Source organism: Cornus florida, unplaced genomic scaffold (genome assembly GCF_030987335.1).
Source record: "Cornus florida cultivar Cherokee Brave unplaced genomic scaffold, ASM3098733v1 CherokeeBrave_3.0.0_Hap2_Chr01, whole genome shotgun sequence".
Classification (NCBI taxonomy): domain Eukaryota; kingdom Viridiplantae; phylum Streptophyta; class Magnoliopsida; order Cornales; family Cornaceae; genus Cornus; species Cornus florida.
Genome location: NW_026775571.1, coordinates 85,782,046 through 85,796,369, shown reverse-complemented (window position 1 = coordinate 85,796,369; position 14,324 = coordinate 85,782,046). Strand labels below are relative to the sequence as shown.

Genomic DNA, 14,324 nt, shown 5'->3' with positions numbered 1-14,324 from the left:
TTGGCGCAGCGGCACGGCCCGTGCGGCACCAAGGCGTTGCTTCAGCTCGCGCAAGCGCCCTGGTCAGCCACCACGACCTGCCCTCCCAAGGATACATGTTGACTGGTTTCGGCCTGCCATGGCCTCGTCAGGGGAACGGCTCCAGCTCCCGACCAGTTTGTGCAGGGATGACCAACTCCCTTCTTCATAGTCAAGTCCACGACCAGCGACAAGCACCTCGAACTAAACCGAGTCGACCTGCCTGAACTCTGAAGAGGTACCATCCTGTGGTCCTGCACGCCCCTTCCCTGGAACCATTCCCAGTCAATGAATGTTCTTAGCCAACCAGCATGCGTGTCTTCTATGCTCATGGCGTCGTTAGGAATCGGATCGTGACATTCTCCCCCACCCAAATCCTGCGACGCCCTCGTCGCAGTGCGGCGCTGACTCCGCTGCGTCCAACATTCCAAAGCCTGTCTCCTCCAAGTGGTATGCTCGCTGCCCACCATCGCTTCCTTGTACAACCCCTGGCTGCACTCGCCCAATGATAGGGTTTCGGGCTAAAGGGACGCCCACTTCTTCGGGACGCAACCCCACGTTATGCCGCCTCCGCGACACCCCGAGCAAACAAGCGCCCTCCGGCTGACTTGATACCCGCCCTTCACAACGGTTTGCACGCCTCTTGAACTTGCAAGAACTTTGGTGCGCGCGGCCCTCCGGCCATCCGATGCGCGCTGCCCTCCGGCTTAACGGACGCGTCTTCATGGGGAGATGGAGGCTCTCCCCCCCAACTGCATTGATTCCTCCACATCGACGCAACTTCAGTGCACCGTCTTCATTCTCAAGACCCCCGGATCGACAAGGGGGCACACCTCTGTGCTTTTCCCCAAGTCCTGCTCTGATACCATTTGTCACGGACTTGAACCTTTTCAAGCTCCCGTGCGGCCTTAGACACTTTCAAGCCCCCTTGAAGCGCTAAGTCAGCCTACCCGAGTGTGCTAGCTTAGTGAAGACTAAGGCTAGACAAGTGTTTTGCTTACTTGGGTGTGTAGGAAGAGGTTAGGCAAGTGAGCAAGAGAGTTTGGGAATGTATACAACTTGTATTACTTGAGAGGAGAGATTACAACTTGGTTGCTTGGTGAGGAGCAAATGAACTCCCACCTCCTATTTATAGGCCTTTGGCCTTACAAGAACATTCTAGATGTGTACAAATGTGTGGCCTAGATTTAGTGTCTAGAATCCTCCAGAAATATCTACACCACTCTAGAACTATCTACTATGTACAAGACAAGTCTAGAGAATTCTAGAGAATTCTATACAACTCTAGACAAGTCTAGAAAAGGCTAGACAACTCCACACTAATCTAGAGAATTCCGGAAAGTTCCATACTTGTGTAGAGAAGTCTAGAAAGCTCCAATCCATGCAGGCTCCATGTCATCGTCTGCTGGGCGTCTGCGTGGCGCCTGCGTGGCATAGCCTCTTGGTAGCGGGGTGTGACATTTACTGTCACGGACTTGAACCTTTTCAAGCTCCCGTGCGGCCTTAGACACTTTCAAGCCCCCTTGAAGCGCTAAGTCAGCCTACCCGAGTGTGCTAGCTTAGTGAAGACTAAGGCTAGACAAGTGTTTTGCTTACTTGGGTGTGTAGGAAGAGGTTAGGCAAGTGAGCAAGAGAGTTTGGGAATGTATACAACTTGTATTACTTGAGAGGAGAGATTACAACTTGGTTGCTTGGTGAGGAGCAAATGAACTCCCACCTCCTATTTATAGGCCTTTGGCCTTACAAGAACATTCTAGATGTGTACAAATGTGTGGCCTAGATTTAGTGTCTAGAATCCTCCAGAAATATCTACACAACTCTAGAACTATCTACTATGTACAAGACAAGTCTAGAGAATTCTAGAGAATTCTATACAACTCTAGACAAGTCTAGAAAAGGCTAGACAACTCCACACTAATCTAGAGAATTCCGGAAAGTTCCATACTTGTGTAGAGAAGTCTAGAAAGCTCCAATCCATGCAGGCTCCATGTCATCGTCTGCTGGGCGTCTGCGTGGCGCCTACGTGGCATAGCCTCTTGGTAGCGGGGTGTGACATTCTCCCCCACCTAAGCTCGCGACGCCCTCGTCGCGTCTTCTTGCTTGAACCGCTGGATATGCTCCGCAAACTGCCATAGTGTATCCTCATGCTCCCAGCTCGCCTCACTATCTGGCAGGTTCTTCCACTTCACTAAATACTCTGTATATTTGGGCACGCCTCTCCTGCTCATCACACGATCTGCAAGGATGCAATCAACTTCCTTGTCAAAGGATGTGACAACGGCTGTGGGTGCCCTATGCGAAATGCCCCGAGTAAGGTCTTCCGTGTCTTCATGATAAGGCTTGAGCATGCTGACATGGAAGACTGGATGTATCTTCAACTTGGGTGGAAGCTCCACCATGTAGGAGACCTTGCCCACCCGCTTGGCGATGGGGAACGGGCCCTCGTACCTCCTTACTAGCCCCTTATGCACGCTCCGGAAGGACTTGAATTGTTGGGGTAGTAGCTTAACCATCACTTGGTCTCCCACTATGTACTCCACCCGCCTTCGCTTGGTGTCGGCCCACTTCTTCATCTTCTTTGCCGCCTTGTCAAGGTACGCCCTAGCCAAGTCGGACTGCTCATGCCACCTCTTGGCAAATTTGTAGGCCGCCGGACTCTTACCATCGCAAGTTGAAGCAATGGCGTTGGGTGTCATAGGCTGCCGTCCGGTGACAACCTCAAATGGACTGTGATTGGTAGCCTCACTCCGCTGCAAGTTGTAAGAAAACTGTGCCACCCCAAGGAGTTTGGCCCAATCTCGCTGATTAGCACTCACATAGTGCCTCAAATAAAGCTCCAGGAGAGCGTTGATGCGCTCTGTCTGCCCATCTGATTGGGGGTGGAAACTCGTAGAGAAGTTGAGATCCGTCCCCATCTTCTTGAAGAGTCCCGTCCAAAATCTACCCGTGAAACGCGGGTCTCTATCACTGACAATATTCTGCGGAATTCCCCAAAGCTTGACCACATGGTCAACAAATAACTCTGCTGCCCTCTCTGCTGTGCAGTCTGCTGGTGCGGGTATGAAGGTGGCATACTTGCTGAACCGATCTACCACCACTATAATGCTCCCACAACCTTCTGACTTGGGCAAGCAAGTAATGAAATCCATAGAGACACTCTCCCATGGTCTCTCTGGAATAGGCAATGGCTCCAATAGGCCTGCAGGATGCTGTTGCTCAATCTTGTCTTGTTGGCACACAAGGCAAGTCCTCACATATGTCTCCACATCATCACGCATCCGAGGCCAATAGTAAGAATCTTCTAGGAGTGCTAGTGTGCGTCGCATACCTGGGTGACCAGCCCATTTGGTGTCATGGCACTCCCGTATCAACTCCTTTCGCAAGTTGCCCCACCTGGGCACAAATAGTCGGTCCCCTGTAGTGAGAAGTAAATCATCCCTTAGCCAAAAGCGCCGAGTCTTCCCTTCCTTAGCCAGCTGAATAAGGCTTTTGGCTAAAGGGTCATGCTGTAACCCCTCTTTGATTCGCTCCACAAGAGAGTGTTGGGGCCGACTGATAGCTGCGAGCTCGGCCTTGCGACTAAGTGCGTCCGCCACAACATTGGCCTTGCCCGGCTTATATTCGAAATGGTAAGTGAACTCCGCTAAGAAGTCCTGCCAACGAGCTTGCTTGGGGCTAAGCTTCTTCTGTGTCTGGAAGTAGCTGGTGGCAACATTATCTGTCTTGATCACAAATTGTGCCCCGAGCAAGTAGTGCCTCCAAGTACGTAGGCAATGGATGACCGCCGTCATTTCTTTCTCTTGCACAGTATAGCGCCGCTCAGTGTCATTAAGCTTGCGGCTCTCATAGGCTATGGGGTGTTCTTCCTGCATCAACACACCCCCAATAGCGAAGTCTGATGCATCCGTGTGCACCTCATATGGCTTGGAGTGGTCGGGCAAGCTAAGTACCGGCTCCTCCGTAACTGCCCTCTTCAAGTCATCAAATGCCCCCTGGCACGACTCTGTCCAACTCCAAGCACGCGCCTTCTTGAGAAGGTCTGTCAATGGGGCTGCTCTCGCCGAGTAACCCTTGATAAAGCGGCGGTAGTAGTTGACAAGCCCCAGGAATGAGCGTAGCTCTGTCACCTTAGTGGGCGGCTCCCACTCTTGAATGGCCCTCACCTTTGCCTCATCCATCATCAACTTGCCATCCCGTATCTTATGCCCTAGGAACAACACCTCCTCTTGGGCAAATGAGCATTTCTCCATCTTCACATATAGGTCGTTCTCCCGTAGGACTTGGAAGACCGCCCTCAAGTGCTGCACGTGCTCCTCTAGAGTGGTGCTATACACAACAATATCATCCAAGTACACCACCACAAAGCGATCCAAGTAGGGATGGAAGAGCTTGTTCATCAAAGTACAAAAAGTAGCAGGTGCATTGGTGAGGCCAAACGGCATAACAAGAAACTCATAGGAGCCATACCTCGTTACACACGTAGTCTTAGGCTCATCCCCGTCCGCTATCCGCACCTGGTAGTACCCCGAGCGCAAGTCAAGCTTAGTGAAGTAGCGTGCTCCACCAAGCTGATCAAAGAGATCGGCAATGAGAGGAATGGGGTACTTGTTTTTGATAGTCACCTTGTTGAGCGCCCGGTAGTCGATGCACATGCGCAAGGACCCGTCCTTCTTCCTCTGGAACAACACCGGTGCGCCATATGGGGCCTTTGATGGTCGAATATAGCCCGCATCTAACAGTTCCTTAAGTTGCCTCCGCAACTCCTCCAACTCTGGGGGTGCCATCCGGTAGGGCACCAAAGCAGGGGGTTTAGAACCCGGTTCCAGCTCAATCTTATGATCCACCTCCCTCCTAGGTGGAAGCTTCTTGGGCAGCTCTTTAGGCATCACGTCTGTGTACTCGTCTAGCACGGCTCGTATCTCCTTAGGCACCTCTTCTTGTGGGGAAGGGACTAGTTCATCTTCGGGTGTCTCCAGTAACGTAGCAAGGTAGCTAGTCTCTCCCTTCTTGAAGCCCTTCTTGAACTGCATAGCTGACAAAGCTTGGGCTTCCAACTTGGCGCCTCGCTCCACCGGCACCATGCATGCTGTGTTGCCTTCCATAATACACATAGTGTTAGCAAAAGGAATGGGGAAGGCTCTCACCTTGTCTAAGAACTCCAACCCAAGGACTAGTTTGAAGTCGTCCATGGGTACCACCGATAGATCTATGTGGCCACCCCACTCGCCAATGCATGCTTGGACGCCGTGTGCCATGCCATGTATAGCCTTTGCCGCCGAGTTAACTGCCTTCATGGAGCCCCCTTCTTTGCTATACTTGAGGCCCAACCTCTTGGCCTCGTCAAGGCTCACAAAGTTATGGGATGCACCCGTGTCCACCAAAGCACGTGTGGGTGTCCCATTGATGCTCGCCTCCACGAACATTAGCCCTTTAGCCGCCGCCTTAGGGACTTCAGTTTTAGCCTTAATGGCATTAAGGATTTGCAATGAACCCATCTGCGCCTCCTCCTGTTGTTGCTCTTCATAACGGCTCGTCATGGCATTGAGGGTCTTCCGCTTTGGGCAATCTCGTATCCAATGTGGTCCATCACATATGAAGCAAGAACCCTTAGGCTTGGGTGCTCCTTCCTTGTTCTCCCTTCCCTCTTTGCCTCCATGGCCACCACCTGGCTTACGGGACCAATCCTTGTGGGGTGCAGCGCCCTTGTCTCCCCCACCTTTGCCGGCATACCTCCCCTTGTCTTTGTCTTTTGGCTTGGACGAGGGTTCCTTCTTGGAGCTGAAATCAATAAAGGACTCCGCCTCTGCAATAGCTGTGGCAAGGTCTTGCACGTTGCGCCGCCTCAACTCTGTCTTAGCCCACAACTGCAATCCATCCATGAAGAAGAAAAGAGAGTCCTTGTCGGATAGATCCGGGATCTCAAGAGTCAAGTTAGTGAATTCCTTCACATAGTCCCGAATCGACCCAACCTGTTTTAGCCTTCGGAGTCTGCCCCTAGCTTCATCCTCGGCATTCTCAGGATAGAAATGCTTCTTAATTTCCCTAGTGAAATCAGCCCAAGTATCAATAGAGACCGTACCTTTGCCTATGTCACCATACTTTTTCCTCCACCATAGCATGGCATGGTCGGTGAGGTAGTGGGTCGCCGTGCGTATCTTGATGGTCTCATCGGTCATGCCCGTAGCCTCAAAGTATTGCTCCATGCTGAAGAGGAAGTTCTCCAACTCCCTCGCTACCCGGTTCCCACCATAGCACTTAGGCTTGGGAATATCAACCCGGGGTGCTACTACCCCCGTAGTAGCTGTGCCGGACGCCACCGCCCGTTTGCACAATGTCCAGTCCGCTCGCATTTCCTCCACTTGCTCGCGGAAAGTGCCAAGCTCCTGATCAACATAGCCACGTAGGGTGGCAAACTCCCCCAACATAAGTTCTCGAAGTGCTTGGAGCTCCTGCCGAAAGTCACCACTTAGGGCATTGAGTGACCCTTTGACAGCATTTTGGACCTCAACGTCCTCCGACTCCAGCCCATCCATGCGCTGGTGAGCATCCTCAAGCTGCTCCAACACGTTGGCTATGGACCCCTCCATGTTTGCCATACGTGCCTCTAAGCCCGCCATGATGTCCTTCGACCTAGCCCTTGTCCTCACTCCGCCGGGAGGGGGATTTGCTTCCCTTCCACGTAGAGTCTCCTCTTGGGTGCCAGTCACGTCTGATAGCTCCGCCATAGCTTCCTCCACACAAGGTGTGACGCCTCACGACCTTAGCTCTGATACCATTTGTCACGGGCCTAGAGATTTGGCGCAGCGGCACGGCCCGTGCGGCACCAAGGCGTTGCTTCAGCTCGCGCAAGCGCCCTGGTCAGCCACCACGACCTGCCCTCCCAAGGATACATGTTGACTGGTTTCGGCCTGCCATGGCCTCGTCAGGGGAACGGCTCCAGCTCCCGACCAGTTTGTGCAGGGATGGCCAACTCCCTTCTTCATAGTCAAGTCCACGACCAGCGACAAGCACCTCGAACTGAACCGAGTCGACCTGCCTGAACTCTGAAGAGGTACCATCCTGTGGTCCTGCACGCCCCTTCCCTGGAACCATTCCCAGTCAATGAATGTTCTTAGCCAACCAGCATGCGTGTCTTCTATGCTCATGGCGTCGTTAGGAATCGGATCGTGACAATACGCTTCAGCCATCAATGCCGAAGAAGCAAGGACAGGCCGAAAAATAACAGCATGAAGAATACTAAAAGTAATAAAATACTAAAAGTAATAAAAATCTCAGCGGTGGCGAGTCGACCCCAAACCAAAATTCTCAGGTATAAAAAGTTTTGAGAAATAACAGCTCTATTGAAGGAGAGCATGGAGGAAGAAACATCTAAAGATCACCATCATGATTGAAAATTTCCAACTTATCTGAAGGTGTCATAATCATAATCATCTCAAATAACACAAGCAGCACAAAACTTAGAGAGGATACATCGAACAACAAAAATGGGATATAGCAACAACTATATCTGTTGCTAAAAGTAATAAAAACTGACCTATGCAACTAAAAATGTCTGCCATCAAACATACTGTTTATTACAACAATCGTTACTACTGCCTGAAGTTCAACATATGGCAGCACTCACGTTTGCTACCTAAGTTCGGCAATACGCCTACACTCAGACCACTGCCAATTCCTCAACTTTATCACCCTATAACTCTCCTTCTCACCTCAAATATAACTTTTGTATTTATTTAGCATCTCCACATGGGGTAAATACATCGAAAGATCAAACAAGCTTTTGATTTACAAGAAACATCATTACCATACAATATGAAAGAAATTTCAGAAGAGAGAGATCTAATAATTTATATGGCATATGAATGAGGTCGTTCAACATACAAACTCTTCTTCCAAACTGCAACAACAAACTCTTCAGTCCCAAAACGCTTGATTAGGTGTTGGAATTTTTATTAGCTTCCTTGAAATCATGATAAGAATGAGCCTTGTCATGGCACTAGCAGGTGGCATCTGTTGCTTCTTTTCTGCATCTCCTTCCATGTCAACCTTCTTCAGGCTTGTAAAGGGAGAACCACTTGCTGCAAATTTCGAACCAAGCTCTACTTCAATCTTCCTCTCTCCACTGATTTACCCAGCAGGCTTGCAAAGGGTAGGCCATAAACTTTTTGTGGACTCTGCTCTCAAGCTACAAAAGTGACAGTCAATACAAGATCCATGAGGGTTGACTTATGGTCTTTAAAGTTTAACTAACAATAAGAATATGGAGGCTTTCAACAATGGAGTATATAGCAGCATTTGAGCTCTTGTTAGTTGCAAAATAATAGGTGCTTAAGCGTTTCAGCACTAGCAACATATATGCAACCCATACAAAAATTTTAACTTGGCAAGCCAATAAAAGAACAACCATCTCATCAAATATGAGTTTTTGTTTTGAGATCATTATATTCATTTTTAACATCAAAATACAAAATCTAGTTCAAACAATATGATTAATTTAAGCTGTACCTAGAATCTCCTAGTATATATGAAGACGTTTAGCCTTACTACAGTGTGTATTTCGCATAGAAGCAGAAATTGAAAACTTGTTGGGTATGTCTAAAATTGAGTAGAATATATAACCATTAGAATATAAAATATTCCAGCATATTAAATATCAAAATTTCAGCACATCAGCAGTTGGCAAGGAATTTTTTATTTTTTTTGGGCTTTAATATGAGCGTTAGGAACTGTCTCGTCACTCTTTGCCCATTTCCAGGACCAAAAATCAGACAAAGCTTACGGAAATATTTTGAAATTGTTATTTCCACATTGTTTTAAAAAATAAGTTGAAGCTTCAAAATTCGTGCTATCAGGAATCTTATGGAAATATGTTGAGAATATATTAAAAATACATAAGCAGCCATATACAAAGTCCACCACATGAAATCATCTAGGATTTAGGCAGTAAGAATACTAGTAACCATTTACACTGATTTGATTCAGAACTACACAAAATCTATGAAAACAATCATGCATGTTTACACTGATTTGCCATTGACATGAAAAATCGACCCCTATGCAAAAGAATCATGCATTTCTTACAGACTACTAATTCTTGATCCAAACAATTTTAAGAAAGGAAACAAATCTTATGGAAATATTTTGATTCTCTAAAGCTTTGAAGCTATTTCTGCAACACATGACCTCAAACCCCAACCAAGAAACCAACTTAAAATCTCAAAATAAACAATTCACCATTCCAGTGCAAAGGTATTAGATTACCTCGAGCAAAGATTGTCTTTTTTATAGCTTGATTGAATGCATGAAATTGAGCCCTAACAGATAAATGGCGTCTCAAAGTTCAAGAGATTATGAAATCAATCTTTCATTCTTTCGACACGAATTTGTGAAATCGGAGCAACAGTGGCAAAATTGAGTCCTAATATCCACAGGAATTATGAAACAATGTTTTCATTCACTTCAAACTGAGCTTTCGTCTCGAAATCATCTCATGGTACCTTGATTTCAACTGCCTAAATACTATTGTAAAGTATAGTTCTGCAGTGACAATTGATGACTGAAATGGATGTTTCATCAATAACCTGAAAAAAGAATAGAGATACAAATCACAATTAACAATCAATTAAGGAAAGAATCCATCATTCATAGATCAGCAGAAAATAGATAATTACCATGCCATCAGGTTGCATGTTAAACACTAAAATCTGACATCCTACAATTTTGCTCTCAATGCCAAACTTCTCTAATGATCAAAATGTCTGGTAAATTTTGTAGTGACATGCATCCAGAAATGTCCAAGAATTGCAGTTCTCCAAGTCTGCAAATCTCGCTAAGTTTCACACAGTTATGAAGTCGCAATTCTTTTAAAGTTGTTACTCTCGACAGATTAGTTATCCTTTCCAAGACTGTGCACGATGACAAGTCCAGCATCTTCAAGGTTTTCAAATCCTCAACACCCTCAATCTCATGTAGCTTCTGGTAGTTGGCAAGCTTCAAGTCTTCCAGCATTTCCAAGTTTGATAGATCAGGCAATCTTTCCAAGGATATGCACGATGACAAGTCCAGCATCTTCAAGGATTTCAAAGCCTTAAGACCCTCAATCTCATGTAGCTTCTGGCACTCGGCGAGCTTTAATTGCACAAGCATTTCCAAGTTTGATAGGTCAGGCAGTCTTTCCAAGGATATGCACAATGACAAGTTGAGTGTCTTCAAGGATTTCAAACCCTTAAAACCATCAATCTCATATAGCTTCTTGCACTGGTAGAGGTCTAATCCTTTTAGCATTTCCGAGTTTGATAGATCAGGTAATCTCTCCAAGGCTGTGCAAAATAGAAAGTCCAGCGTCTTCAAGCTTTCAAAACCTTTAAGACCCTCAATCTCACGTAGCTCCTGGCACTGGAAGAGCTTTAATTCTTCCAGAATTTCAAAGTTCGATAGATCAGGTAACCTCTCCAAGGCTGTGCAATATGACAAGTCTAGCGTCTTCAAGTATTTCAAACCCTTAAGACCCTCAATCTCATATAGCTTCAAGCACTGGAAGAGCTTTAATTCTTTCAGCATTTTTGAGTTCAATAGATTAGGTAACCTCTCCAAGGCTGTGCAATATGACAAGTCCAGCGTCATCAGGGATTTCAAATCCTCAAGACCCTCAATCTCATGTAGCTTTTGGCAGTGGGCGAGCTTTAAGTTTTCCAACATTTCAAAGCTTGATAAATCAGGCAATCTTTCCAAGGATATGCATGATGACAAGTCCAGCTTCTTCAAGGATTTCAAAGCCTTAAGACCCTCAATCTCATGTAGTTTCTGGCACTCAGCGAGATTTAAGTGTACAAGCATTTCCAAGTTCGAAAGACCAGGCAGTCTTTCCAAGGATATGCACAATGACAAGTTGAGTATCTTCAATGATTTCAAACCTTAAGACCCTCAATCTCATGTAGCTTCTCGCACTGGTAGAGGTCTAATCCTTTCAGCATTTGCGAGTTTGATAGATCAAGTAATCTCTCCAAGGCTGTGCAAAATCGCAAGTCCAGCGTCTTCAAGATTTCAAAACCCTTAACACCCTCAATCTCGCGTAACTCCTGGCACTGCAAGAGCTTTAATTCCTCCAGCATTTCATAGTTTGATAGATCAGGTAACCTCTCCAAGGCTATGCAATATGACAAGTCTAGAATCTTCAAGGATTTCAATCCCTTAAGACCCTCAATCTCGTGTAGCTTCAGGAACTGGAAGAGCTTTCCGATTTCGATAGATCAGGTAATCTCTCCAAGGTTGTGCAATATGACTAGTCCAGCGTCTTCAGGGATTTCAAAGCCACAAGACCCTTAATCTCATATAGATTCTGGCACTGGAAGAGCTTTAATTCTTACACCTTTTCTAAGTTCGATAGATCAGGGAACCTCTCCAATGCTATACAATTTCTCAAGTCCAGCATCCTCAAGAATTTCAAACCCTTAAGACCCTCAATCTCATGTAGCTTCAGGCAGTGGAAGAGCTTTAATTCTTCCAGCATTTTTGAGTTCGATAGATCAGGTAACCTCTCCAAGGTCGTGCAATATGACAAGTCCAGCGTCCTCAAGGATTTCAGACCCCTAAGACCCTCAATCTCATGTAGCGTCTGGCACTGGAAGAGCTTTAATTCTTCCAGCATTTCTGAGTTCGATAGGTAAGGTAACATCTCCAAGGCTCTGCAATATGACAAGTCCAACGTCTTCAGGGATTTCAAAGCGACAAGACCCTCAATTTCGTGTAACTTCTAGCACTGGAAGAGCTTTAATTCTTCCAGCATTTCTAAGTGCGATAGATCGGGTAACCTCTCCAAGGTCATGCAATATGACAAGTCCAGCGTCTTCAAGAATTTCAAACCCTTGAGACCATCAATCTCATGTAGCATCAGGCACTGGAAGAGCTTTAATTCTTTCAGCATTTTCGAGTTTGATAGATCAGGTAACCTCTCCAAGGCTATGCAATATAATAAGTCGAGCGTCTTCAAGGATTTCAAACACTTAAGACCCTCAATCTCATGTAGATTATGGCACTAGAAGAGATTTAATTCTTCTAGCATTTCCGAGTTCGATAGATCAGGTAACCTCTCCAAGGCTGTGCAATATGACAAGTCCAGTGTCTTCAAGGATTTTAAACTCTCAAGACCCTCAATCTCATGTAGCTTCGGGCATTGGGCGATCTTTAATTTTTTCAGCATTTTCGAGTTCGATAGATCAAGTGATCTCTCCAAGGCTGTGCAACACGGCAAGTCCAGCATCTCCAGGGATTTCAGACCCGCAAACTGATGTAACTTCAGGCACCGGAAGAGGTTTAATTCTTTCAGCATTTCCGAGTTCGATAGATCAGGTAACTTCTCCAAGGCTATGCAATATGATAAGTTGAGTGTCTTCAAGGATTTCAAACCCTTAAGACCCTCAATCTCATGTAGCTTCCGGCACTGGGAGAGATTTAATTCTTCCAACATTTCCGAGTTCGATAGATCAGGTAATGTAACAACTCTCACCCTGTCCAGACACAATATTGTCCGCTTTTGGCTCACCCGGACCATAAACTTCCCAGGGGGTCACCCATCCTAGTACTACTCCAGGTTAAGCACGCTTAACTCTGGAATTCTGGTAGGTTCACGGCCATCACGGTTTTAAAACGCATTGTATCATAGAAGGGTGTTGAATCTACATATAGCACTTGCCCCATCCACACCCTTGTAGCTCGCCCAGTGTAGTAACCTGTCAATGCCACGCACCTGCCCATATTTGGGTCGCCACAATCACCCCCCTTTGGGGCTTAACGTCCCCGTTGGCCACACTTCCGGCTGGGTTAGACCCTGATACCATTTGTAACAACCCTCACCCAAGCCAGACACAATATTGTCCTCTTTTGGCTTCCCCGGACTAGAGACTTCCAAACGAGTCACCCATCCTGGTACTACTCCAGGTTAAGCACGCTTAACTCCGGAGTTCTGGTAGGTTCACGGCTATCACGACTTTAAAACGCGTTGTGTTATAGAAGAGTGTTGAATCTACATATAGCACTTGCCTCATCCACACCCAGGCGAAGTGGGATTGTGCACCTGTAACTCGCCTAGTGTGGTAGCCTGCCAGTGCCTCGCACCCGCCCACGCACACCCACCCATATTCGATTCGCCACAGGTAACCTCTCCAAGGTCGTGCAATATGATAGGTCGAGTGTCTTCAAGGATTTCAAACCCTTAAGACCCTCGATCTCATGTAGCTTCTGGCACTGGGAGAGATTTAATTCTTCCAACATTTCCGAGTTCAATAGATCAGGTAACCTCTCCAAGGTCGTACAATATGATAGGTCAAGCGTCTTCAAGGATTTCAAACCCTTAAGATCCTCAATCTCATGCAGCTTCTGGCATTGGGAGAGATTTAATTCTTCCAACATTTCTGGGTTCGATAAATCAGGTAACCTCTCCAAGGTCGTGCAATATGATAGGTCGAGCGTCTTCAAGGATTTCAAACCCTTAAGATCCTCAATCTAATGTAGCTTCTCACACTGGGAGAGCTTTAATTCTTCCAGTATTTCTGAGTTCGATAGATCAGGTAACCTCGCCAAAGCTGTGTAATTTTGCAAGTGCAAAGTCTTCAAGGATTTCAAACCCTTAAGACCCTTGATTTTATGTAGCTTCACGCACTGGAAGAGCTTTAATTCTTTCAGCATTTCCGAGCGCGATAGATCAGGTAACCTCTCCAAATTGAAACAACTAGAGGAATCTAATTCTTCAAGTTTCGGTAACAATCCGATGGCACTAGGTAATTTCACTATCGAAGAATAACGAATCTCAAGAATTCTCAAATGTTTTAGGTTACCAATGATATCAGGTAATTCAAAATTTAAAGAGAAGGATTGTTAGGCATCATCATTGTTCTGTTCTTTTATTTTTATTTTCATTTTTGGTGACCATAAAACATATATGGTTTCTCTGACAGTTCAATATTTTGGATTTAATGCTTAATATGAAGATTTTGGCCATAAAACTACTTTTAGCTCACTTATTTGTACAATTCATTAGTACCCATTAGAGGATTGTCCTCCCATATGAATGGATTTCAAGTTACCTGCATGCTTTTGCTATCTTAATAATTAAATAGAAAATTTCGTTCACAATTCTAATGGTTAGAGTTGACTTTTGTGATAACTTTTTGCATTCTTCATGTTAAATTAGTATTCTTTAATTTGGTTCTCACCACATAGCATGACATAGTAGTGTGTTATTTTGCATTCCTCCGGTCTAATACTCTGTTCTTTTATTTTAGAATCTCTGTAAACTTAATTTTCTGTTT

General features: G+C 45.9%; 2 protein-coding genes and 1 long non-coding RNA gene across 3 annotated transcripts; all 3 read right to left on the bottom strand.

Annotated features, from left to right (window-relative positions):
* Positions 1-7,505: 7,505 nt before the first annotated feature.
* On the bottom strand, positions 7,506-9,506 carry LOC132304220 (uncharacterized). Its single transcript, XR_009481545.1, has 2 exons — positions 9,280-9,506; positions 7,506-8,203 (listed from the first exon to the last, which is right to left on the bottom strand). It is a non-coding gene; the product is annotated as an uncharacterized LOC132304220 (long non-coding RNA).
* Positions 9,507-9,744: 238 nt separating this feature from the next.
* On the bottom strand, positions 9,745-11,941 carry LOC132276694 (disease resistance protein RUN1-like). Its single transcript, XM_059778263.1, has 4 exons — positions 11,829-11,941; positions 11,387-11,702; positions 10,932-11,231; positions 9,745-10,821 (listed from the first exon to the last, which is right to left on the bottom strand). The coding sequence occupies exons 1-4, from the start codon at positions 11,939-11,941 to the stop codon at positions 9,745-9,747; spliced, it is 1,806 nt and encodes a 601-aa protein (XP_059634246.1).
* A 111-nt stretch (positions 11,942-12,052) lies between these two features.
* On the bottom strand, positions 12,053-13,425 carry LOC132276689 (disease resistance protein TAO1-like). Its single transcript, XM_059778251.1, has 2 exons — positions 13,175-13,425; positions 12,053-12,524 (listed from the first exon to the last, which is right to left on the bottom strand). The coding sequence occupies exons 1-2, from the start codon at positions 13,423-13,425 to the stop codon at positions 12,053-12,055; spliced, it is 723 nt and encodes a 240-aa protein (XP_059634234.1).
* Positions 13,426-14,324: the final 899 nt, after the last annotated feature.